Raw genomic sequence first — 27,153 nt, forward strand, 5'->3', positions numbered from 1 at the left:
TCTCATAGGGAAATTTATCAATATCTTTCTCATCCATCATGGCCCAGATATCTGAGATTTCCCTTCAAATATGATGGATTCATAAGTACAGTTCACATAGATATTTTCTACCCCAAGGCTTTTGATAAATAGTTACACAATTTCATTAGGTATTCAAAATTATCAAATGAATTATGTAATATGGAATGACATGATATAATCCTCAACATAGTTCATTTCTAGGAGTTTCTATTTTGGAGATTTTACTTAAAGTTGGATGAACTTGTGGTCATTTCCATTCAATTAGTTAGCTTTCATAGTGTTTGAATCACGGTTAATCCCTCACAAGATATTTTTCAAATCAAAGTAGATTAAAAACATTTTTCATCGCAAAATGCATTTACAACATTTTTCCTGGAAATGCATTGACAACATTTTTCTTATCAAAAACCCATTTCAAACTTTTTTGTTATCAAAATGCAGTAGCAACAATTTTCTTTTTAAAGTACATTAAAAGCATTTTTCTTACCAAAATGCACTAAAAAAATCTTATTTTTAAAATGCTTAAAACCTTCGTTCTTATGAAAATGCATTCCCAGAATGCATTTCTTTTATTTGCAAAAGCCTGGGCTTACAAAAACACCTCAGTTGGGCAAGCGGCGGAGAAGATTACCCAAAAACAACGCCGCCACCCCGCGCTTGGCCATGATTCGTTGCGGGCAGCTTCTTCGAAGTGAGGTTCTTCCTTGTTCTATCCCCTCTCTAAAACCCCCCCGCCGAAGGGCCTTTTTCCTTGCTCCAATCTCCTCATTTCTACACCCTTCTCGCAACTTCTCAGCCTCTATCGCGGCTTTTCACGCTTGCCCACGTCCCATTTCTTCATTTTTCTTGCTCCGGGACGCTTCTAGAGGCGAAAGGAGGTCTCTTGCTACAGTGGCCCGAGCCCAAGCGAAAGATAATCATGTGGGTCAACAAACCTTCCATGCGGCCGAAAGTGTCACTTGGAGCTCTCTGGGGATATCTGAAGAGCTTTCCCAAGCATTATCTAGTATCTGCCTCGGCAGGCCCTCCCTCATCCAGGTGGGTATTTTTCTTTGATGTTCGATTGAGGAACGTTCTAGAAAAATTTCAAGTTTTCAGCAAATTTAAGAATATATTGTGCCTATTTTTTATGGTTCTAGGATTAATATGTAGCTGCAAGGATCGTCTCTATGTTTAAAAGGGGTCACGAAGAAGTTTTATTTGTAGCAATAGTAATTGGAATCAGAATAAGGGTCGAAATTGGAAAAAAATGAAGTTTAACAACAAATAGGACACTAGGAATGTATCTTAAACAGTAAGTTCTCTCTATGGGAACAGTAATTGACTTGTTGTTGAGAATTTTTCTTTGAACATAATTTTATTTTGACGGATTGCAGGCTGCCAGCATTCCTCATGTACTGTCGGGCAACGATGTAGTCATTGCTGCCGAGACCGGCAGTGGAAAAACGCATTGTTATTTGGTGCCATTGTTCGAGAAAATGTTTTCCATGGCTAAAACAGAGGCAGATTCTAATTCTGAAAGAGTGATTCAGGAATCTTCTGGTGCTTCTGTTGTTGTTATTTGCCCGAATGTGATGTTGTGTGAGCAAGTTGTCGACATGGCAAACTCTCTAAAAGATTCTCAGGGCAACTGCCTTCTGAAGGTTTCTGCAGTTTGCGGACGACACGTAAGAATCCTTTTGAAAATATTTGCATCTTATGCAGATTCTGAGGCCCTAAAATTGTGATTTCAATCGAAGTTAGAGTGTCTTTACTATGGGATTAGTAGATAGACTGATAAAGACTTGTAATGCATAATTGATCTCCTGGAAAATAATGCTTGGTCCCCAAAAATTATGATCAACTCAACGTTGGAATGTCATCGTTTCAGGAGAAGCTATTAGACTGATTAAGAATTCAATTTTATGTTGTGTTAATGCATAATTAATCTCTTAGAAAGTTTAATGCAGGGATGGCCTACTGTTTGTTACAGGAGAAGCCAATAGATGGATTAATGATTTTATCTTTTGAGTTAATCCCTAATTTATTTATTGGAAATTAAAGCCTGTTCCCCAAAAAATGTAATTACAATCAAAGGTGGAGTGTCATCATTTCAGGATAAGTCATTAATACTATTTCGTGTTGGTGCCTAATTAATATCATAGAAGTTAAATCCTGATCCCTAAAGTTATGATAACGATTGAAAATGGAGTGTCATTTTTAAAGGACAAGCCATTATACTGATTATTACTTCTATTTTACGTTGTGTTTATGCGTAATTAATCTTTTGGGAAGTGTAATGCAGGGATGGCCAGTTGTTCAGCCTGATATTCTCGTTTCAACTCCTGTTGCATTATTGAACAGTCTTTTCTCATTTGATGCTGAAATCCGCCGCCGCCCTGCATTTCTGAAGGCAGTAAAGCATGTGGTAACTTTATTTTCATTTTTACCTTACGTTTATCATATTCAAGGACTTGGTAGATTGTAAAAATACTAAATCAATCTTTGCCATTATTTCTCACTTGGCCGCAGTTCCCCAAAAACTAAATACATTCCCGTCTTTTATTTTCCTTTTTCAGTATTTGGTCACCCGTCTAAGCTTCAATCTTGCAGGTGTTTGACGAAGCTGACATGTTGCTTTGTGGAAGTTTTGAGAATCAAGTCACTCGTCTGATAAATATGTTTAGATATGAGGAAAAAGTTCTGTCAAGGATGCAAGCCGGAGGATCTCTTCAGGTCTCTGAACTAGAAAAAGAGCCAGGAGTACCACCAGATTTTGTTGCAATAGAAGAGGAAGATGAAGCCATGGATGCAGATCATGTCGATGAAGATCCCGATGTCAATGAAAATCCCGATGCCGCTGAAGATGGCAATAAACCCAACAAGCCAAGGGATTGGCGGAGGACCAGAGAAGTTTACTCCCGAAGTAAACAATACATATTTGTTGCCGCCACTCTTCCAAGTAGTGGTAAGAAGACTGCAGGGGGGGTTTTGAAAAGAACGTTTCCTTCTGCAGTTTGGGTCAGTGGGAGCTTTCTCCATCGGCATAATCCGAGGTACACTTGCTTCTCTAGTTCTCTGAATATTTACTTATGCTACTAACTTTATCTGATTGTAAGTGTTGTTTCTCGTGTACTTTTTTGGGCTGATGCAAAGATCTTTGTCCATTATATTAGAGTTGCGTTTTGCTTTGATCCAAAATATACCTTACTATCTGCCGAAGCTTAGCGTGTTCCCGCTATTTATTATATGTTTACGTACGCTATCAGATCTGGTCTAATGAGTCTGTCAATTAGGCCAGCCACCTTTAACCTAGTATTTAAACTAGGTTAATGAAACCGGCGAGGTTTTGTTTCTTCCTGTCCCCACCTTTCCAGAGTTTTTCCAAAGCACGTGGTATATGTCAGGTGTAGCTTAAGTGGAGGATCTTCAACCACTAGCAAATATGCTATCAGATCAGAACAATCTGCAAACCTAATCCGCATGGTGTAGCTTGGCACTTGCTACCTATTGTTGGTTGAGATCTGAGGACTTCGGCTGGAGTTTCCGGGGAGCCTCACTGGGAATCTTGAGGCTATAGGGGAATTGGAGCAAGTTTGTTGATATGATCCTTTAACCATCATCGTATGGAGGAAATGCGAGCATCCAATTCCTGTTATGCTGTGTAGAATGCAGAAGGTGGTATAAGAGGAGACTTGATCCACAGGTATATTCTCCTCAACACTTCAAAACAGATCTGGGATCAGATTCATAAAAACTGCGAAAAGCAGAATAATGACTGGCGTATTTATAAATTCATCGCCAAGGCGACACATCTTCAACAAGGTGATAAGACTGTCCAGGAATATGTGTCTGAAATGCAGGCTCTTTCGTACAAAATTGATCATTACAGGCCCATTCTTGGTACAGACTTCTTGTACCACCACTATGCTGTAACAGAGGTCTATACAGGTTTCTTATTAACCTCAACGCTGAATATGAGTCCCTAAGGAGCTAAATTCTGAACTAATAAAATGTTCCAACATTGGAGGGAGCCGTTCAGATCATAATTGAAGAAGAAACTAGGCTACAGCAGACACCCTAATTGGCGGCAGACACACTAATTGAGTTCTGGTTTGATGGCAAAGACCAAGACACCAAAGTTTAATCTTCTTGGGAGGTCAAGGACCCACTTATATGTTCACACTAAAAGCGGAAGGGACTTAAGAAGGAGAATTACTGGGATATACATGGTTGACCACCCAGACATACCCAGGCGCATGAGGCAAGTGTTCCGGATCCTGCAAAGGGAGATCAACCCTCTGCCAGTGATGATGATGCCCATCATCCCACACTCAGCAACCTCTTCATCCTGAAAGAGGAGTTAGAAAAACTGAATAGTATGGTCTGGCCGGCAAACATTTCAGTGGTTTTTACGGTTGTGTATTGTGCCTTCATTGGTACATATAATTCATTCAAGTCTTCTGACTGTTGGCAATGACCTTAAGCTTAAAGCGCTGATAATTACATCTCATAAATTGGTAAAAGACACATTACTTACTCTGAATCTGGCTATTTTTTTTGACAAGAAGTTGAACTTAAGGATTGGATCAATTGAAGAGAGGTACAGCTTGCTGAACGTGGATGGATAATGACAGATTGGAGAAGATAATCTTCTGTTTGTGGAACAAGTAAAAGTGTTCCATTCTTGCTTGGGACATCCATCATTTGAACTCTTGGAAAAATTGTTTCTAGTTCTTGTTGATAAACATTAGTGCGCGATGCTTCTCAAGGCACCAAACATAAGAGGTTTTCATTCAAGGGGAGATGTTACTATGGACAAGGTTTCATCACCTTATGGAGGAAATGCGATCTCAACCAATCCAGATCGGGCATTGCATTAGTTCATGTACTTTCTTATGTAGGTGGTATTCAAACTGCAAGCCTATTGAAAGGGACTGCTGACCATGGCTCGATTTTTCTTTGAAATGAAGTACTAGCGACGGAGGCCTTCATAGCTGCAGATTATGGAGGGTCTGTTCTTGATTGTCAGTTGACTACTGGCTACTGTGTTCCTTGGTGGAAGTCTTTTCACCTGGTGCAGTAAGAAGCAAAAGGTCCTGGCACGTTCAAGTGCTGGGTGGAGTTCAGATCAGTGGCGAAGGGCATTTGCAAAATAGTGTGGATCCGGGGCATTCCACAGGACCTCACTATTACCCAAAATGTGTCTACTATACTGTACATTATTGTTATAGCGGATTAGCGATTGACATTGCGCATAATCTAGTGCAACGTGATACAATGAAGCACATGGAGATCGGTAGACATTTTATGCAGGAAAATATTGATGCAAAGATCATCCAGTTGAAGCACGTTCAATCAGCGGATCAGGTGGCAGATATTTTACCAAGGGTACCGCAGGTGGTGTATTTCTGATACGAGCCTCCCCTTGCATTACATGGAGAAATGAAGGAAGAAAGCCCACGTCACATGTTCAAGTAACACGTGCAAACAGACTTATGCAGGAACTCCAACTTATAAATATCGTCTCGAACAAGGGAGGGAGGACGTGAAGTCTTTTGGAAGAACACCGTCACATCTGAGAGGGGGGTGAGCGAGGAGATTCTCCTACTGCAGGAGGGTGTGTCCGATCCAGCGCAATTCCTCTTCTCTCTAACTTTATATTCTGAACTGCTTGGCATTCTTGTTCACATTGGTTTTGTTCCCCTCTTCTCTATCATAGTTCGTATTTTCTTGAACAGATTGCCTTTTCTGATATTCTTTGATCTTGCGGTCACAAACCACCAAGGAAACTCTGTATTTTTTTTTGGGGGGGGGCACATCTTATTGGAGTTTCATCGTTCGGAGTCATATCAATTTCACCAGCTCTTCTCCTAGATTGGCATGAGGAGTATTTACCTACCAGTTTGAGGGGGATTGCCAGCCTGAGTGTAGTGTGTTCCCAGTATTTATTATTTGTTTTCTTATGTCATCAGATCTGGGGCTAATAGGTATGTTCATCAGCCTGGAGCATAGTTCTCTTCGACAGTCATCCGGTGAACGAAAATTGTCCTCACCTTTCTAGGGTTTTTCCAATACACGTGGACGCCTGGTGAAGCTGAGTCTGAGGATTTTTAACCACTGGCAAACACTTAAGATTGATTCTTTAAAATCTGTTGACCTGACCATCATTGTGTCAGGCATTTCCATTTTATCTTCTTTAGATGAAACTCTTATGGATTCTCCCCCTGGGTTCAATTTTGATGGTTACTTATAAAGTATCTTAGCAAATTCTAAAAGCCTGGATTATTAACTTCTTGAATTTAATATTTTTAAAGAAAAAATATTTTAATATGTAATACAGAATTTAACTGGGCGAAACACCTTATTTTTTGGATAAAATATTAGGACTGCGCGAAAGATCAATTGTCTATGAATTTATAATATTAGTTCAGAAAATGCCTAAAATTTAAAAAGATTATTCAACGCACGATATCTACTATCCTGCTTCTTCAGTTTTGGAAACTTAACTCATTAATTGATGATGGTGATGATAATGATGATTATCTGATGCTATAGGTTGGAGCAAACGTGGGTTCAAGTTGATGTGGATACACAAGTTGATGCTCTAATAAACGCTGTGCAATCTGGTTTCAAATCCATGATGGGTGACTCTGATAATGAGATCTGCCGGACTATGGTGTTTGTAAACACTGTAGAATCCGCAGAGGCAATTGAAGGAATACTCCAACGTACTGGCATTGAATGCTTTGGTTATCACAGGAACAGCTCGTTAGAGGGAAGAACACAAAACTTGGTCGATTTTCGGGAAAAAGGAGGCGTGCTTGTGTGCACTGATGCAGCGGCCCGCGGTCTGGATATTCCCAATGTTGGTCATGTTATTCAGGTATAATGGTTCTCTAAAAACTAAGTAGATGCTTTCATACTACTAAATTATGCTCAACTAAACATAATAGCTTCTAAAGGTTAGTATCTTTGGGTAGTACAAGATAGTGGAAACACAGACCCCTATATCTATGTTCCCTTTCAATATTTACAGCCCTTCTTTCAGGAAGTGTGAATCATTTGGAAGTTTTATCTTGGCAAAGTCATTCCAATTTTGTTTCCCTCAACTGGAGACGCGCCAAGTCCCCTCTTTCTCTCTCGGCGGCAATCTTACTGTTGGCATCTCCCTCCTCTTCCATTTTCTTGTTCTAGATCGGTCTCAAGTCAAGGATCATATCCTTCTTATCATATATCGGATTATGCTTCAATAAGATCTCAACCTTGGAGGGGTTAAGGTTTGTATCACAGGAGAAAAAGGAAGCATAATCCTTCACATTGTTCAATTCTCTTTATTAAGTATGATAATTTTCTTTCTATAGTATTGTTCAAAAAAATAAAATTCTTTCTATAGTCTATATGAGAGAGGTTGTACGGGTACAAATTCCCAATGAGGTATCATAATTTTCAATAATCATATGAAGGCATACACTGTATAGGGTTTCTATGTTTCAAGGGGACGGGTTTTTCTAAGTTAAAATAAGTGTTTTCAGAATCCTCCCTATCGAGGGGAAGAGAAAATAAAGTAATAGAGATTTTTTTTGTGCTGAGAAAAAATCTCCTGTTTCATATTTGTCAAGAACGGTAAAGTTTTTGGAAATATTATCTCTTATCTCCTATACTGCATGACTTACTTGGGTTGCTGCCTCTCGCCAGGCGGAATTTGCCACGTCAGCCGTTGATTTTTTGCACAGAGTCGGCCGTACAGCGAGGGCTGGTCAATCTGGAAGGGTCACAATCCTTTACTCAGAAGCAAACAGAGAGCTCGTTACTGCTGTACGTGCGGCCGGGAGGACGGAACAACCCCTGGTAATAATTCACCAATATTTTGTTATCTACATCAAAGAAAAATTACTTATCAGATGAAATTATCTAATTATTTTCTTGATTCTGGAGGGGAATCAGCCTTTATCCTTTGCTTGTGTCAGCCGTTCATATTTTATTCAGATGACGAGGGAGAATCAAATTTACAAGAATTTTCTTATATCTCACTAATTTTTATCCCAGTGAGAGGGAAAATAAACTTTACGTGGATTTTTCTGGGATCTCATTAATTTTAAATTCCAAATTTTCGACTTGAAAATAGCAGTTTTCTGTCCAGCTCGTCAACCCCAGCTGGGGGGAGACAACGTTAAATGGAATTTTCTGATATCTCACTGATTTATAACTCCCAAATATTCGTCTGTGAAATTTTATTGTCCAAAGTCAAATCCTAACAAAGGGGGAATAACCTTTACATGGATTGTCTGATATCTCTCTAATTTAAAACTCCAAAAGTGCTATTTGCTTGTACTAGATTTTTGTCCCGGTGAAAGGGAGAAACAGCATTACTTGCTTTATTTCGATATTTTTTTATAAATATTTGCTTTATTTAGATATTTTACTAATTTTGAGATCCCGGATTCCTATTTGGATTTTGAGTCCATAAAAAAAAGGGCTACTGGGAGGGAGAACCAACATAACATTTGAGCTACAAAATTGTTATTTTCATGTAGTAGGCTCTTGGGCTAAGGAAGTCAATGCTGAATTAGAGCCATTCTGTGTATCCAAATGAATAAGATACCTAAGTAAAGCATGCAAAATGGATATTAACCACTTTAAGTTCTTTCTCCCTCTCATCAACCCTTATTTTTCTGGACCCAACAGCCAATCACATCCAAATAAGAACCCTAGGTATAAAATTCCTAAGATATCTACATATTAAAAGATTTCTGAATTAAAGCCACTTTGGTATTTAAATGACGTTTATTTATCTTTGCAGGAAAAGGCTTTCAGCAGGAAGAGAAGCTTCCGGAATAAGCTCAAGAAGAGGGGTAATTCCAAAGTCAACCCTAAGAGAACGATGGGTATTTTCGTTGACTTTTCCTTTATTGACTTTTTCAGGCAGGGACTCACTTGGTGCCCCAGTCAGAGTTGTAACATGAGGGCTTCCGTTGACTTTTCTGCAATGGTGACTGGCGTTGACAATTTTTAATTAATGGCTTCCTCTATGGTTTACAGCAGGTAAAATGTCCATACTTCTCTCTCTCTCTTGAAATTTAGAGAGAAAGAGAGAGAGAGAGACCAACAATTTATGGAATAAACTATGTCTAACTAAACTTCCATCAATGGCAAGTCAGTAGTATAAATATACTGGTTAAAAATTGAATTCAGGCCTACAAATTATGGAACAAACCATGTCTTCAATAAATCCCATCAGTGGCATGCAATGCAAACAGTATACATAATATGATCACCAAGAATAAATTATATTTAGATTTTAAACTAAAAAATGGGTCCAGTGAATTTGATAGGGAAAAATCACTGAGAAAGGGTTAGAGCGAGAATGATAGAGAGAGAGAGAGGATGAGAGAGAAAGAGTCATATTCTCTTGCACGTGGAGTCTAGAGAGAGGTTGGAAAGAGGACAAAGTAATGGCCCACAGCTTTGCCGCCGCTGTCTAGAGGAAGAAAGTAGAGTCTAGAGAGAGAAAGGTAATCAAGACTGCAGCTCCAGGGTGGGTAAAGAGAGAGATGGTAATAAAATAGAGAGAGAAGGTCCTAGAGAGAGGAGAGAGAAAGAGAGTGCGTTTCCCTAGAAACGACGCCGCAGCAGAGCCTATCTGCCAGAGCCCAGCTGTGGTGCACTCCAAGTCTGCGATTATACTTGTTAATTTTTTTATGTTTTTTTGGTAAAAGAAATTGGATTTATGGGGTCTATTTATACTGAAAGTTGCTTCCCCACTCTGGAGTGTAACTTCTCTCTTCTTCATCCGCCATGGCTCGCGGCACGATCACCCTCTTCGTCTTCATCTCCGTCTTGCTAGTCGCCCTCACTGTAAGCTCTCTCTCTCTCTCTCATACTCTCTCAATATATCTCTCATACTCTCTCAATATATCTCTCATACTCTCTCTCTCATACTCTCTCAATATATCTCTCATACTCTCTCTCTCATACTCTCTCTATATATCTCTCATATCTCTCTCTCATACGCTTTCTCTCTCTCTATATATATATATATATATATCTCATACTCTATCTCTCTAACTCTTGCTTTCTCTGTCTGTTCATTGTAGGTCTCTTTGGACAGCGGAGTGCCTCCGCAGCGTGCTCCTGCCCCAGTGGCGCCCGTCCCCGTGGATGAGAAAGGTGCTCTCTTTCTCTCTCTATCTAACTCTCTCTCTCTTTCTCTCTCTCTCTCTCTATCTCTCTTTTTTTTCTCTTTCTCTCTCTCTCTCTAACTCTCTCTTTCTCTCATTGTCTCCTTCTATCTCTTCTTCTCTCTATCTGTCTTTCTCTCACTCATTCTCTGTCCCTCCATCTCTCATTCTCTCTATCTATCTGTCTTTCTCTCATTCATTCTCTCTATCTATCTGTCTTTCTCTCACTCATTCTCTCTCTCTCTCTCTATCTGTGAATGAATACATGCATGATGCATCGTAGGCGGGTGTCGTCATGCATAGGTAATATGTATGGTAGTGCATGTATCTCTCTCTCTATCTGAGTGGGGGATGAAGATGTTTATGTCTCTCTCTACATGGTGTGAATGGATGCAGCATGCCCGGGGCTGTGCTTGGTGAGGTGCTCGAAGCACTCGCGGCCGAACCACTGCAACCGCGTGTGCCAGACGTGCTGCCGGCGGTGCGGCTGCGTGCCGCCGGGCACCGCCGGTAACAGGGAGATGTGCGGCCCCTGTTACGCCAACATGACCACCCACCGTAACGCCACCAAGTGCCCTTAATCTCTCTCTCTCTCTCTCTCTATCTCTACCTCTCTCTCTCTCTATCTATCTATCTCTCCCTCTCTATGTCTCTCGACCTCTCTCTCTGTCTCTATCTATCTATCTCTCCCTCTCTATGTCTCTCGACCTCTCTCTCTGTCTCTCTATCTATCTATCTCTCCCTCTCTATGTCTCTCTATCTATCTATCTCTCCCTCTCTATGTCTCTCTACCTCTCTCTCTGTCTCTCTATCTATCTATCTACTATCTATCTATCTCTCCCTCTCTATGTGTCTCTACCTCTCTCTATCTATCTATCTCTCCCTCTCTATGTCTCTACCTCTCTCTGTCTGTCTATCTATCTATCTATCTATCTCACTCTCTCTCCCTCTCTCGATCACTCTATCTCTTTATCTATCTATCTATCTATCTCTCTCTCAGTCTATCTCTTTCTCTCTCCCTCTGTTTACCACAGCATAAACGATGGTATTTGCTAGTTTTTTCTACCCCTTCGTAAGATGCAGTTATAGCATTTTCAATGGAGCAATGAGAGAGACATGATAGTTTATACGATGGAGAGAGGAAACGGGTGCTCGAGTAAGAGTGTGGTGCTGTTCTCATTTTAGTGGGATGAGAGACACCGTAGTTTCCGCGAGTTAGAAAGATAGAGATGGATGATAGAGAGAGAAAAAACGAGGGCTCCAGTGAAACTGTGGTGCATTCTCCATTTGGGTGGGATGAGAGAGACGTCGATACTTCCGCGAGATAGATAGAGAGATGTATTATAGAGAGAGAAAATGAGGGCTCGAGTGAGACTGTAATGCGTTTCTCCATTGGGAGAGATGAGAGAGATATTAAAATTTTCCCGACACAGAGAGAGAGAAAGTAGTCCGGTTCCCATTTGTGTGGGATGAGAGAGACATCATAGTATTCAAGACGTAGGGAGAGATGAAGAAAGTGAGTGCTTCTACGCAGAGGATAGTATGTTCTGGCACTCTGCCAGTCAGAAGAGGTTTGTCATTACAGGGTTTTTAAGGTCTGTGGGCGGGCCATGATACTATGAGAGAGAGATACCACTGTTTCCAATAGAGAGAGAAACATAGAGAGAGAGAGAGAGATTTTTGTCGTGAGGCTTCCGGAATCAACCAAGTATGACGAAGGGCTCTGATATGCGTGACGCATCCATGACAGAGGCATTACCAATTCTGAGAGAGAAAGAGAGAGTGAGAGAGAGAGAGAGAGATATTTCTCTCTCATGATACTATGAGAGAGAAATACGAAACTGGATGTGGGATAATGACATCAGAGGTTGTTTCGTTTAGGGTTTGACGGTCCCGGTCCGGTCTGGTTTTCTGGCATTGACCTAAACCTTACCTGAAGTTTGGTTAGGTTCCAGTCCGGTCTGTTTCGGTTTTTCGGCATGGACCTAAAACTTACCTGAAGTTCGGTCCAGTTCCGGCGCGGTTTTGTTTAGTCCGGTCCCGGTCCCCAGTCCAAAATGTCAAAGCCTAGTTTAGTATTGGACATCTGTTATCCCGATATAGGATAACAATAACGGATAACGGAATTTTCTCGTCCGCTACCCGTTATCATATCTGTTATCTAGGAGCGTTTCTCAATTTAGGAGATTCTTCTGTTCCGATATCAGATACTGAACAGATATTGGATATCGAATAATATTACTTATATAACATTCTAATATTCATTATTATGGCATACTTGTATTCGCATATTGAATCAGAGTATATGTCTCTCTATCGCGAGAGAGAAAGAGCGACAGTTAGATACAGATAGACGATTGCGAGAGAGATTGGGGGAGTCTAGAGAGAGAGAGAGAGAGAGATTGGGGAAGTAGAGCCAGAGAGACAAAGAGAGCTGGAGAAGAAGCGAGCATCAGAGAGAGGGAGCGATGGCGATAGAACGAGAGAGAGAGAGAGAGAGAGAGAGAGAGAGAGAGAGATCCACACCGGGAGAGAGAATGTGAGAGAGAGAGAGAGAGAGAGAGAGCAGGAGGGTGAGCGAGAGAGCTGGAAGGAGAGCAAGAGACGGAGAGAGAGGGAGAGATACCCAGAGAGAGAGAGACGCTTAACATTATCAGTACTGTTATCGGCTGTCAAAAACTTTATCATTCTGTAATCGATATCGTTATCTAACTTAACAATATCGGTATCTGACATCGTTATCTGCTTAACGATATCCATTATCGTTATCGATATCCGTTATAGTTATTGGACATGTTTCAGACTTCTCCAGATAAGAGATATCGTTAGTAACACCCTATCTCAGAGAGAGATATATATATATATATACAGAGGGAGATGGGTCCGCTTGTTGGACGGATGATGGTCCATCCTCCATTCCATCAGAGTTCGTTATCCGTCCTCGTCCGGAGAAATTAGTCACATATGACTGATGACGAAAATGATGGAACGGATGACAGAGGATGAATGATGACAATTTGGATGACGGAAGTGTTCATAAAATACATTTTTTTTAAGAAAAGACCATCGCAAAAGGGGACAAGGACCCTCCACGACAGGGATGGTGACTGCAGAGGGAGAGTGAGAGGGGAAAAGGGAGAGTATAAGGGACAATGAAAGAAGTAAAGGGAGAGAGAGGAGATAAGAGATAGAAGTGTAGAGGGAGAGATCGAATGGCGTGTGAGATTTTATTTTTAATAAACCAAATTTTACACAGAAATGTTGGAGCAAGTAGGCGATGAGGACGATGATGATGATGATGATGATAATGATGATAATGATGAAGTATGAATCCATGGATAACCGGCGTGCGATCAGATCACAACCGAGCCAACAATAGATTGGATTGTTTCATCCATTTAACTAGAGAGTCATCCAGAGAAGATCAGATCTTCAAATAAAGAGTAAGGTAGTGGATCAGATTCCTTGTTTGTCTCGTCCATTTTGTCATCGATCCATCCATCCATCTGTCCGTCATCCTTCACATTTTTCATCGGGGACAAATGATGGAATGGGGTTGATGACGGAACGGAGACAATGAAGAATCAGGGCGAATGACTACCAGGACAAAATGAAATTTCATGGAGCTGAACAGAATGATCGTTGAGTCCCGTCCCATCCGTCCAAAATCGTCATCTGTCATCGTCCACAAAGCCTAGTAAAAAGGTTTTGTTGTGGATTTTAGCATGAGGGCAGCTGGAAGAAGAGTTTTATCCAGATGGCCAAGTAAATTCTGATGACTACTGTCAACCCATGAGAGAGCCATCACTTACTTCAATAGAGAGAGGGAGAAGACTTCTTTCCCAAAGAGAGAGAAACATAGAGAGAGAAAAGGCTTTCTTTCATCAGGGCGACACAACCATGACGAAGACATCAATATTTCCTAGAGAGAGGTGGAAGGAGATTCTCACATTTAGCTGGTGAGGCAAATTCTGGTGACATCCCATGAGTTGACTAAGGGCTCCCATTCATGTGGACTAGCCAAGAGAGAGACATCACCTTCTCCCTGTAGAGAGAGAAACTGAGGGCTTCATCCTGTGGGAATTAGCTTCCCACAAAGATCACTTCATCACCTGAGAGCCGCATAGGTGAGAAACTCTGTCGAGGTGAAGTGAAATGGCTGGTTTGGAATAGGATTCCTGCAAGAACACCAATGGAAAAGGATTGATGGGGAATGTCCGTTGATTATAAATAGAGAGAGAGAGAGAGATTAGAAAAAATGGGAGAATTTTAATTACGGGCGAGGGCCATAAACTTTGATCTGCCTGATGTGCGTGTCCCTGCCATTCAGATGGTTGGCTATCACTGCCAGCTGCAGCATGAACGTGTGGATGAACGCATCTCTGCACAAAAATCCTTCTCTTATGTTCATAATCATGGCTATTATCGGGAATTATAAGAATCTCAATGATCTTTTTTAAAGAAATTAGAATCTCAACGATGAATCACGTCCGAATCCAGTTAGAGCTGAGTCAAAGTGACGATTTATGCAATTAGTTGATAATCATAGGATTACATTAGAATCAAGCAGAAGCCTCATCTCATAATCACATTCTGTTGTTTATTTGAAACAGTGATTGATACTACCGGCAAGTATAAGGATTTCTAAGAAGAATCTCGTCGAAATCGAATCCAATTATTACAATCAAGTCGTGTTCATCACACAACTCAGAGCCAAGTTGAAGTAACAAGTGATGCAAATAAATATAACCTTTTGGGATTCTAATTTTTTTGACAAAAATTATAATCCCAACAATGAATCACGTCCGACTCCAGTTAGAGCTGAATCGAAGTGACGAGTTATGCAATTAGTTGATAATCATAGGATTACATTAGAGTCAAGCAGAAGCCTCATCTCATAATCACATTCTGTTCTTTATTTGCAACAGTGATTGATACAACCGGGAAGTATAAGAATTTCTAAGAGGAATCTCGTCGAAATCTAATCTGATTATTACAATCAAGAGGTGTTCATCACGCCAGTCAGAGCCAAGTTGAAGTAACAAGTGATGCAATTAGATATAACCTTTTGGATCGCAGTAGAATCAATCATAAGCTATTCACACGGGCAAGCTATTGGTGCAAATTAATTATACAATTCTGTGCAAATTAACTACCCAATTAGATGCAGGACAAAGTGAATGAGCAAACCGTGGATCTGTCCCAGAGAAGGATATGTAGACCCAACCAACGGGCTTGACAAGCTTCACTGTTTTTATCTCCTGTCAGAAAGATTAATCTTCAGCGCAAATTCTAGCAAACAAAAACCATCGAATTTTGATATCTGGGGAAGCAAATCTTGACGAAAGCGAGAGATCACCTTCAGGTTATGGAATCCGTCGCCCGCACGAACAGAAATCCTACTCGGAGTGTAACTCTCGTCAAGCTTGAAATCCACGTAAAGAACGAGAAGCTGATCGCGGAGCAGGCCAGAGACAGGAATTCAGAATCAGGAATCGAAAAGAGGGGGAAGAGAGATCACGTACTTGCAGCTTGACCTTTTTCTGAAACTGTATATTAACCAAATGAGGCTGAGCGCCGTCGGATCTGGAAGAAAAAGGAAAACCCTAGCATGATCAGAACTAGAAGAAGATGATGATGATGATGAAAAAAAAGGGAAAAAATTAGAAAAAAAAGAAGAAGACGAACTGCCAGTAGGTTTCGAGGTTGTCGTCGCGGAGGAGGAGGACGCCATTGCCGGGCTTGCAGGAGCTGACGCTCCACGCGGCCTTCTTCGCCATCTCTCGCAGATCGCCATCGACGACGAGCTCCTGGTCTCCTGTTAACCTGCCCACGTCGTCCTCTCCCTCCGACTCCGTCGCCATTCCTTTCTAAATTCTCTCTCTACCCGCTTCCCCAATTTTCAAAAGGCAAACGATGGATGACGGATGACGGTTAATAATGGTTTCTGGAAATAGTTCTGGATCGCCCCGGACATGGACGATGACGGGACGGGACGAATTTCGTCCCCGTCTGACGTCCGGATTCAGTGCAGGGACGAGGCACGGGACGAATTTTTCGTCCGACGGTACGAAAACCCGTCTCATCCAGTCCTCCCAGAACGAATTTTCATCCCGTCCGGGAAATAACCTTCCCATGCCTCGTCTTGGCCGAAAAAACCCGTTTTATATTTTAAAAAGTTTGTGAGGGATATCCGGAGGAGAGAGAATGCAAAGGGACATCTGTGCGAGTGAAAATACAGGGACTTTGATGCAAATTGTCTTAGCGAGGCCACGTGGCTGCATCTCAACCGTCAGATGTGAATCCAACGGTTTTTCGTCCAGATTCGTCCGTCCTGGGGGACCATCGGATGGGACAGGTTTTGCCCCGACTTTCGTCCAAATCCTTGGACGGGATGATTTTTTCATCCGACAACGAAAAAATCATCCTGTCCGCGTCCCTGCACACTGTATTTCTAGTTATAATTAGGGTTTGGCCATCTCGGTCCAGCCCAGGTTTTTAGCAAAGACCTAAACCTTACCTAATGTTCAGTCCAGATCTGGTCAGGTTGACTAGTCAATGTAAGATACTATATAAAAATTGATATTGATAGTTAGGTAGAAAATTTGTAACAGAATAATGAAGATTTAGGATGACAAAACTGTGATGTCATTTGTGGTATTTTTTATCACTTTTTGAATGCTTTGAATTTAATAGGATAACATATCATATGTATGAGTCATAACAGACTAAAAATTACTGAACCATAGTCAAGAAAAGAAATGCTATTCTTAAGAATGTAAAAGAGCCACGAGTATTGTATATTGAGTGAGTGGGTATAGTGTCTTAATGATCACAGCATATATACATATTTAGAGAAAATAAAAATATATCTAGTGCACAATGATGATTTACTGAGCCAGATGGAGGTAGAGAATATAAACTCTCAAAACTCGTATAAGGTGCATATTAATGCCATAATAAGGCGCAACGGGTGGATCCAAATAGATCACAAGAAAGTGATGTCAATCACATTGAAATGCAGTAATTTCAAAGTGATAAAATAGAATTTGGCATTTATGTAGTGATGGTTTTGATAGATAAATATGTAAGATCATTCAAACTTTCATACTGATAAGATGGAACGGGAAATAATGATTTTTATTGAATTTATATGATCTCGTACATAGTGTACACTACAAATGCATTCATAATGTTCAGCTCCCTTGCTCATTAGAACTAGAAGACTTCCCAATATAAAGATACCACATAGATTTCCAATCTGGGCCTATTAGATAACTGAGTATATCTACCAAGGGTTAAACCAATTTCATTTCTTTAACCTAATATGTAATTCATTTATTTTAATTATGATGTATGTAGTTATTCTTTGTTTTGTTTTAATCAGTTTAAATTCTTATCAATACATAGTTATCCATTAGACCCAGATCCCCACAATTACTATTTCACATTTGAAACAAAATTTCTCTATTTGGCTTCATAACTATCATCTTATTCTCTTCGAATTTCCCGACTTGTTTTTTTATATATATTATCCTCATTCTAGGCATCTTCCAAATAATTATACAAATTGTATAAAATAAAAAAAGGATCAAAATCTATAATCATACTTAAAATTAATTAATTTTTCATTATGATTTTTTTTTCATTGATTTTTCTTCAGATTTTCTTTAATTTATTTGGGTTAATCATACTTTAATTTATTCATCAAATATTCATGGATATTATGTGGCCCACAAGATAATCATACTTAAAATTTTCACTTATGTTCATTGAAATAAATATTTATTTGCCATTATTATGGTGTGATGTTTATAATGAAGTTCTAACATACATGCAATGACAAAATGAACAAGAATGAGATCATAATACATTGATTTATAGTTTTTAAACATGTATTGTAAATATTCTTATTGACACAATAGATAAGGACATTGGCATATCAAATTTAATGTATCAATTTGGAATCATTTTATATTTTCCTAAATGTGCCCTGATTCAAAACATATGGATGAAATTATGCGGAAATGCCTTATTTTTTGATTTTATGAAATATTTTTCACATCTATTAAAAATAAATTTTATTTTTATAATTTTGAGCTCTTCTTATAACGATTCATATCTCAAGCCAATCACATAAGACTAACTAAATATGTTTGCAGATCCTTTTGAGTTACAGGTATTGCGTTGAAGAAGTAAATTGATGAGAAGCAATGAATAAAGCTTGGTATTTTATGTTTGAGAATGTGTATTTTCATTGTTTTTAGATTGGAGGAAAAATTAATTGAAAGTGATAAGTTTCCAGGATTTCAGTTTCATTTTTTTCTGATTTGGGACTAGTACTTTTCATTGACTTTAGGTGTAGTGTGGAGGGTCCATATGGAAAGGAAGAATATTATGGCTTGAAGGTTTCAATTGAAACGAACGAATAAGAAAATAGTGGATGTCCCTTAAGCCAATTCACCCCAAAGCCCATGTCATAGTGAGGTGATCGTATAATGTCATGTTTTAATCTTATATTCTTGATCGTGTTGGGAATTTTAGGGCTTCAATAAACATGATCCAATGCATTAAGTTTTATCATTCCATGGAAACCTTAAAATGCATTGAAAGGGAGAAGCTGACAGTCTCTTGGTGGGGATCAGTATCTCAACAATTGCACTATAACCTAGAGTTTTCTCCATCAATCATAATGCATTCTTCAACACCCATCCCATGGGACTTCCAACCCCTTGCAATATTCAACGATACTTTGGTCCTAACGCTCATGCAGCCTGAAGTTTGGTTCACCAATAAATGAATTTGGTATGAGTTTTACCTTTTATACTTTATGGGGATAGATTTGCGTGCAGCTCTAGAGTTTTATCCCCCAACATACATGGTTTATCTACCCTATCCTTATGTTTTACACTAGTGCTTAGCCCCTCTTCCAAAATAATCAGCCCTGGATTTCGCTTCACTGCCCCGACTTAAAAGAATTCACATCCTAAGGCTATAACAAAGGAGGAACATGTGTGAGTTTCTAACCTTCACGCAATGGCACAAAGTTTGAGAGAGGGATTTTGTTTTGGTCTCTAATTTCAGGGTACATTAAAGACATCATACCCTTATTTATGCTGTCAAAAAAACATGAATGTGTATCTTACACAAGTCATATATGATGTATGAATGCTAGTGTGAGTGGTGTTAGTTTTATATGTCTTCATATGGATGAACATAATGATTCCATTCAGGGGAGAGAGTTAAATGAAATCATAATAATATCAACAAAACATTGAAACAAATAGCATGTTCAAGGATCACATCTGTGATTTTTTGGATCCTCGAACGAGACAAGTTGAGGTGCTCATGTGTGCAGCCTCTAGACTTATCCACAAAATCCTCGGCACATTGAATCTCCTCCATCATGACGAGCTTCGTTCAACCTCCGTCACCATCATTACACCATCATGATCGAGTCGGGAATGGATAGGAGCTCTGGGAAGAAGGGAGAAGAATAAAGACCCCTGAACAATTTTGGTCTTCCCCTATTTATACTAAGTGGGTATTTTCATAAAACCCCCAAAACTAAGTATATATTCTAATGTCCAAAATACCATTTGCATGTAACCCTCCAGGCCCATATATTAGTCTCGTTAACAACTCCAGTGATCCAATAACCTTTGTTAGCATTCCAAATTAATTATTTACATCAAATACATATTACTAATGTTAGATTGATTTAACCCAATCAAATCACATCCTAAAACATCATCCCCCTTCATAATTCCTCCATAGAACAATTCCTCATTAGGCATGCAAAATTGGAGCAGTTGAGAAAATTTTTGGGTGGTAGTTGGTGGGGTGTCAATAATCATAAATGGAATTATATTATTAGTAATAATTTATTCATCTTATGTTCTTATTTTCATTGAAATCATCATAAATCCATGTTAAAATCACTTATTTCAATTTTAGAATGAATTTCCAAATTTTCTTGATTTTATGGTATTTTAAGATAATTTTATAATATTAATAAAATTTAAAATTTACAAGTCAGAAAATATTTATTTAGATTTAGTTAAAAATTTTAAGGGATTTATTTATTTTTAAATTCATAAAGAAAATAGTTTTGCAAGTCAAAAAATGACGTAGCCTTAGTACACGAACAACATAGGAACATGACTTGAATCCACAAGCCTTGCTCTTCTTGAAGGAGCTAAGTCCTGAATCCATAGAACTAGCTTCTCCAACCCTTGAGTCCACATGGGGTTGTACTTGAATCCACAAGCAAAGAAGCACTCTCTAGCAAAGAGAACACTCAGAGGGGAGAAATAAGAGTTTCAACTAAACAATAAACTTCAATCATCCTACTTCAAGGGTACATGGGGGCCTTATATAGGCCACGAGAAGTGCAGAGTCGTCCATAATGGCTGTACCCATGAAATGACAAGTCAAAATATTGAAAAAAAATTCTGACAAGCTAAAACAAAGGATAAGCAGCTTGACAAGCTTGAGCAGAGATATCATGCAGATTATGGGGCATATAGAAGCTGTCAAGAGATTTTTTCTGGCTCAAGAAGATTCTGATGGGACAAAAATAAGATATGCAGCTCTGACAAGTTAGAGCAGAGATCTTGACAGAAGAAGAATATGTCCGAGAAAAACATGTCAGAAGATCCTGCCAGAGAAAAACCTGTCAGAAGATCTTGTTAGGGAAAATCTTGTCAGAAGATCCTTTCAGAGAAAATCCTGTCAGAAGATCTTGTTAGGGAAAATCATGTCAGAAGATCATTTCAGAGAAAATCCTGGCATAAGATCCTTTCACGAAAAATTCTGTCAAAGTATTTTGTGGGGCTCTAAGTAACTTTTTGCAGATCCTGTCAGTTCTAGAAGAATCTCCTTCTTGGGCCACAAGTTGCAAATAGGCCTCAGTAAATGGGCTTCTGGGCTACATCAAAAAACATATTTTTAAATTTATTTAAATACTTTTAATAATTGACTTTTCTCTCCTAGAAGTTTGTGCCATGCTGGTAATCAGCCTTGTAGTTTAGAGGAGAGAGAAAATTAGATGGCTTAGATTTCTCTAAATTGAAATGATGATATCTAATGATCCATAAGGATCTATAAGTGTAGTTCCACATTTCCCTCATCTATCCATCCACCATCTTAGATCTATAAGTAGAACCCCTCAACATTGTAAAATGCACCCTTATATTGTGTTCTTAATTACAATTAGCATAGTGAATTGTTCATTCAAAACCTCACCTGGGTCCATTTTTTTACTCCAAGAGTAAAGGGTTTGAGTGACATTCAAGAAACATAAAAAAAGCACCACTCTGCCCAATGGGCAAGTGATGATGAGGTTAGTGTGATATTCATCTTTTTCCAGCTTACATCCGTCCTTTTTCCTAGATTATCATCTCCCATAGCCTGGATTTCCATTATCACTCACGCCACGTACAACTCTGCCCCTGTGGCACACATCCGCTTCCATATTTGTCGCACTAACTGATGGAAATATATGTGGCCGGCAAGCCAATTACACACTCCATATCTCACTCCATGTTAGTTAATAGAACATATTCATTATAGTGCACGTGTGATGCGTATAATGAAGTCCATGAATACATGATCAGACTTAGTGAATTATGATGAGATCATAATACGGAGATCACTAGTCTTTAAGCATGTGTTCTAAACATTCCTATTCAAAGGATACGTGAGAAGGACATCGAAGTATCCGGATAGAATAGCACTATCTAGCCTCACTCATATGATGAGTATGGCCGGTCCCGTAGCCATTAGTGTAGAGACACTAAGGATAGATAGTGGGTGCTCTTTAGTGGAAAGAGTTCACCGAATTGATCCGTACGAATCCCTAAATGGTATTATACCGAACTGTCAACCAGGTTGATTCACGTCACGGTTGTGTAAGTGGTCCTTAGACCTGAGACACCAAAGCCGTCTTGTGGACGGACGGTTGTACTTTGGCTATGGCCAACGAGTCTCTAATCGTGGGATTCTAAACGGTCTTAGTTCGGGTGCATCAAGAAGCACACGAAGGCGATTGAGTGGTCAAGATGGAATCGTCCACCCTCGGTATAAGAGGTGACAGCTCAAGGAAGATGATGCAACGAAGTCCTTGGCCAAGGCAGTGAAATATCAGAGAAGAGTTCTCCGATGATTTTCGAATGCATCAGTACTAACTCGGATGACCGATTAGGGTTTGACAGTTGACCATACCCTAAGTCGTCCAAGGAACGTCAAGTGGATGAGGGATTATACATACACGGTAACCAATGACGAACAGGTTCCATGAGTGAGTCGATGGACACTCCTTTGTATCTTCTAGGACACGAGGTGTAGCTTAGCACCCCACGCATTAGAGACTCAACCTATTGATTGGGTCAAATCGATCCGACTTTAATTAATTGATATGATGATATAGTTAATTAATTTTGAAGGCCAATAAAGGTTATTGGGCCACTAGAGTCGTTAACTAGACTGATACATGGGCCTAGAGGGTCACACGCAAATGGTCTTTTGGACGTTGGAAGATATACTTAAGTTTTGGGGGTTTTTATGAAAAATACCCACTTAGTATAAAATAGGGGAAGGCCTTGAACGAAATTCACCCAGGCCAGAATTGTTCAGGGGCCTTTCCCCTTCTTCTCCACTCTCCCCACACCCACTCTCCATCTCTGATGTGATCGGGATGACGTAACGACGCCGACGGAGAAAGAACGGGGCTCGTCAACGAGAAGGAGGAGATCCGACGTGCTGAGGACCGCATGGATACATCTAGAGTCTGCACACTTGAGCAGCTAGACTCGTCTCGCTCTGGGATCGAAGAAATCACGAATGAGATTCGTGCAAAGGTACTTCATTTCAATGTTTTTTTGATGTTGTTCGATTCGCAAAAGTCTTCTGCTGCGCATCATTTCGATTTTTTCATCCAAGTCAAGGCCTCTAAAACCCATCACTAACAACGGTAAAATCATCATTATTCGCCCCCACTTTGCCGCTCATCAGCACATATCCTCCATCATCTATGTTGAATCTCTTCTACCCACGTTCATCTCTGTCAACTGTCACAAGGCGCATCAACAGAACTAGAGAAGGTATTTTAATTAGAATGAGTATTTTGTATTATTTTATCAATTAGTATTTTTTTATTATAATTTGTTTATAAAATTTCCCAAAATTATTCTATAAAATTGAATATATTAGGTTAAATATAATTTTTATTTTCTGACCTTCCCAGAATTATTTTTAATTAATTTTTGTTAGTTTAGTTTTGTTAAATTAGTTTTGTTTCCTAAAATAAATATAAACATCCTAAAAATAGAAATAAAAAATAACATACACTTATTCAACACTTGCTCTCTATGGTTTCGACCCTTTCTCACCCTATGCTCGTAAGGAAACCTATAAATGTTGTTTCATAAACCAGAAGCCTTAAACACTATTTTTAACCCTAATTTCTGGTTTAAGATGTGTGATTTTTGAAACACACATCACACCTCCCTTCGAAGACACTTCCTCAGATAGTACACAAAGGCTTGTGTAGTGTGACATCATGGTTGTGTGAAATAAATTAAAGAAATTAAACCATCATCTTTCTCTCTCTCTAGCTCTTCTCTCTCTATAACACTTGTTCCTCTCCCTCTCCCTCTTTCTTATCTCATTGGCTCATGTCTCTCTATATCTCGCTCGCTCTTTGCTATATGTATCTCATTCAGTCTTCTCTCTCTCACACACATACAAAAACTGTTGGGTTCGATGCCTTGGTTCATCCATGGAAAACACGTTTCCATGGATGCAGAAGTGTGTCGATCGATTAACAATCAATCTTTAAAATGGAAAATTAAATGTACCTTTTTGGGGAACTTATTCCACCCTTGACATGCTCACTTTGAGATCATTTTGAAGCCGTTCACGCGTTCGGCCTCTAGAAGTATCCGGGCAATCACTCGGCGCTTGAATCTCCTCCTCTTCCTCTTCAACTCTTCTTGGAGACTCTCTCCTTGGTTGATGTAGAGAATGAAGAAAGGGAGGGACTATCAAATCAGGCTTGCATGGGTGCTTAAAATGAGACCCCTTTCCCTCTTTATATTTCACTTAAGGTTTTTCTCAAAAACCCTAAAAAGTAAAATATATCCACCAATGCCCTTATGACCTTGTGCGTGTGACCCTCGAGGCCCATTTATCATTCTATTTAATCACTTTAATAGCCCAATAACAATTATTGGCCAACCTTATTAATTAACTATATTAATAAATAGATTAATTAACTAAGGATCAATTTAACCGAATCAATAAGTTAAGTTTCCAGCCCGTGGGGTGCCAAGCTACACCTCGTGCTCTAGAAGATACTGAGTAGTCTCGAACTCTCTCGTGGAACCTTTACCATCATCGGTTACCATATATGTATAATCCATCATCCGCGCGAGACTCTCGAACGACTTAGGGTATGTTTTATCGTCAAACCCTAATCTGTCATTCGAGTAGTATTGATGTGTAACGGGGATCATTGGAGAGCGCCTTTTCCAATATCCTCCCTACCCTGGATAGGGACTTTTCTGTATCGTCTTCCTTAAGTCAATCTCCTCTTGTACCAAGGGCGGATGATCTCATCTTGACCACTCAATCATCTACGTAAGCTTTTACAACATCCGATCTATAACTTATTTGGATCCCATGATTAGTGACTCGTAAGTCATAGTCAAAATGTAGTTGTCTACTCACGAGATGTCCTTGGTGTCTCAGGTCAGTGGATCACTTATACAACAGTAACTTGAATCAACCTGATTGACGTTTAGGTATAATACCATTCAGGGATTCATAAGGATCAATTCAGAGAACTCTTTCTCCAAAGAGCACCCACTATATGTCCTTAGTGTCACCACACTAATAGCTACAATATCAGCTATACTTATCATATAAGTAGGATCAGCTAGTGCTATTCTATCTGAATAATTCGATGTTCGTCTCGACTATCCATCGAATAGGAATATTTAGAATACATGTTTAAAGACTAGTGATTAGTGTATTCTGATATCATCATAATTCACTAAGTCATTGTACATATTCATAGACTTCATTATAAACATCACACTAAATAATAATAAACGCAAATATTTTATTCAATGAACTAAAATAAATATGGTAGTGTGATTGATTTTGCGGCCACATAATATCCATCACAAACACATATCTCTTTCTCTATTCATAATCTTCCCTATCTCTCTCTCTATTATCCTCTCACTCTCTCTCTACTCTTGTCATATCTATGTCCATCACTGTCTATTTATCTATCTTGATTTATCTTGCTTCCACGCACATTGATGGAGGAAAATTTAGTTTTTTAATATGTCACTTCAATAAAAAAATATTTGTGAATTTTTAATCTTACTCAAAGATGTATAGGACCAACCAGGGTTATCTCTTCAGGGATTTTCTCTTAACGGTAGAATTAGTTGAGTTAGGTTAAGAGATTACTATAGTACTAGGAAAATTTATTATTATGATTTAAATTACAAATAAGGAAAATGTAAGAAGATATCTCTAGAGACGGATGGTAGAATATAAAGAGGCAGTTAAAGGGGAAAAGAATTGTTTGGAAAGAGGAAAATAAAGTGAAAGTGAAGGTAATTGAGAGTGCATTCCTGATTTGTGTGGAAATGCCTAAATGATAGAGAGGGTCTTCATAAGACTATTTTGTAATGGAATTTGTTTCATTTTAATTTTTTAGGAGCTGAAAATTATCAGAACATGGTTATCCATAGATTAGAGAAATTAGATAATTTTTAAATATTTTTATGGAATTAAAAATGCCGAGACAAAATGAATAAAATCAGTTTGAAGAGAATATGCAGACCAATTGTTTGATGAAATGCCTGAAAGAAATAAAATATTTTTATATGATTTTTAGTTCATATTTTTATGCTTTATGTTTTACATTAATATGTGTGTAACCTATATGAATATAACACACGGCTTACCAGATCTCAGTGTCGTGTTGAATGGTCACCGTCGGCTTCATACCTCTAACAATATGCGGCATGGTCCTCCAGGTTTTTCACTCATGTCTCTCCTCTTATATCATTCTCTTCACAATCTCTCTTCAGGTCCAAGAATGTCACCACCTTTGAACAAAATAATCAGAAGGAAATGAAAAGAAAGAGGAGGATCTTCCCCCATTTAAGTCTGATGAATCAGTTCAAATTTGGCGAGAAAGATGTAACTTCTAGAATCTGAACTCAGTTTTATTGGACGTCGGTGCTCTAAGGTCATCCCTGGTCAATATGGGACCACTCCTGGATATTTTATTGCGAAAATTAAGTGTATATACACCTCATTACCAAAAATGGCTCACCAATGATAGAGGCAACGACCAAGGGAAAAAATAGACAATTTAACCCCTGGTCGTTGGATTTCTCTTGTGAAGGGTTTGACAATTGTGATGAAATCACATCCATGAACCCATCTCAAATCCAATGTAAATTGATTGGCGCATCAACTGCTCTTGCCATCTGCCACCTTTTCATTTGTCCATATGGCACTCATTGTCATCGATTGGCCACTTAAAAGAGAAAATAGAAGATTATATTTGGCAGTAATGCATCATGATCGTTTGATCTAAAAGATCATCAGTCAAGATGAAGTTGCTTCTAACACAGGTTAAGAAAGCCCCTTCTAACACATGCTTTGGACCAGGTTAGCTCAAAGCCCCAAAGCCAGGTTCTATCTTTATTTTGTTCACGTGGTGGAATATGGGCTTTGATTAACTTATTTTATGTGTCTTGGCCCATCTTGCGTTTTGGCTTAAATATCCTAGTTTGTGAATCCCATATCAAAATATTTAAAAATAGTGCAGAGTACATAAATTTCAGTACCATGAAATATATGAATTTAAATGACAATCTATGGCATCTGCTCACATAGGTCATGGCACTGTATTGGGATGTGTCTGGCGGTGCTACCTTAG

The 27,153-nt window shown here is 39.1% G+C and overlaps 3 protein-coding genes across 3 annotated transcripts; 2 read left to right on the forward strand and 1 right to left on the reverse strand.

Moving 5' to 3' along the window:
* Positions 1-626: 626 nt before the first annotated feature.
* EMB3108 (DEA(D/H)-box RNA helicase family protein) lies at positions 627-9,140 on the forward strand. The gene is made up of 8 exons (XM_078587141.1): positions 627-1,059; positions 1,398-1,688; positions 2,306-2,428; positions 2,614-3,056; positions 6,559-6,886; positions 7,699-7,851; positions 8,804-8,855; positions 8,926-9,140. Exons 1-8 carry the CDS (start codon positions 685-687, stop codon positions 8,964-8,966), a joined length of 1,806 nt encoding a protein of 601 aa, XP_078443267.1. The 5' UTR covers positions 627-684; the 3' UTR covers positions 8,967-9,140.
* A 576-nt stretch (positions 9,141-9,716) lies between these two features.
* LOC144712812 (cypmaclein-like) lies at positions 9,717-11,246 on the forward strand. The gene is made up of 3 exons (XM_078587142.1): positions 9,717-9,858; positions 10,098-10,170; positions 10,578-11,246. Exons 1-3 carry the CDS (start codon positions 9,799-9,801, stop codon positions 10,760-10,762), a joined length of 318 nt encoding a protein of 105 aa, XP_078443268.1. The 5' UTR covers positions 9,717-9,798; the 3' UTR covers positions 10,763-11,246.
* A 2,754-nt stretch (positions 11,247-14,000) lies between these two features.
* APC10 (anaphase promoting complex 10) lies at positions 14,001-16,072 on the reverse strand. The gene is made up of 6 exons (XM_078587828.1): positions 15,870-16,072; positions 15,707-15,767; positions 15,541-15,633; positions 15,372-15,442; positions 14,459-14,563; positions 14,001-14,359 (listed from the first exon to the last, which is right to left on the reverse strand). Exons 1-6 carry the CDS (start codon positions 16,043-16,045, stop codon positions 14,290-14,292), a joined length of 576 nt encoding a protein of 191 aa, XP_078443954.1. The 5' UTR covers positions 16,046-16,072; the 3' UTR covers positions 14,001-14,289.
* Between the last annotated feature and the right edge of the window lie 11,081 nt (positions 16,073-27,153).

Source organism: Wolffia australiana, chromosome 15 (assembly GCF_029677425.1).
Source record: "Wolffia australiana isolate 7733 chromosome 15, ASM2967742v1".
Taxonomy (NCBI): domain Eukaryota; kingdom Viridiplantae; phylum Streptophyta; class Magnoliopsida; order Alismatales; family Araceae; genus Wolffia; species Wolffia australiana.

Excerpts from the sequence above, each read along its gene's own strand:
- EMB3108 (XM_078587141.1), top strand. The coding sequence starts at position 685 with ATGATTCGTTGCGGGCAGCTTCTTCGAAGTGAGGTTCTTCCTTGTTCT. Across the intron at positions 1,689-2,305 it reads CTGCAGTTTGCGGACGACAC|GGATGGCCAGTTGTTCAGCC; the intron begins GTAAGAATCCTT and ends AGTGTAATGCAG. Across the intron at positions 3,057-6,558 it reads CTCCATCGGCATAATCCGAG|GTTGGAGCAAACGTGGGTTC; the intron begins GTACACTTGCTT and ends CTGATGCTATAG.
- LOC144712812 (XM_078587142.1), top strand. The coding sequence starts at position 9,799 with ATGGCTCGCGGCACGATCACCCTCTTCGTCTTCATCTCCGTCTTGCTA. Across the intron at positions 9,859-10,097 it reads TCTTGCTAGTCGCCCTCACT|GTCTCTTTGGACAGCGGAGT; the intron begins GTAAGCTCTCTC and ends TGTTCATTGTAG. Across the intron at positions 10,171-10,577 it reads CGTCCCCGTGGATGAGAAAG|CATGCCCGGGGCTGTGCTTG; the intron begins GTGCTCTCTTTC and ends GAATGGATGCAG.
- APC10 (XM_078587828.1), bottom strand. The coding sequence starts at position 16,045 with ATGGCGACGGAGTCGGAGGGAGAGGACGACGTGGGCAGGTTAACAGGA. Across the intron at positions 14,564-15,371 it reads TTCTCTGGGACAGATCCACG|AGATGCGTTCATCCACACGT; the intron begins GTTTGCTCATTC and ends ATTTTTGTGCAG. Across the intron at positions 14,360-14,458 it reads AAAGTTTATGGCCCTCGCCC|GAATCCTATTCCAAACCAGC; the intron begins GTAATTAAAATT and ends GTGTTCTTGCAG.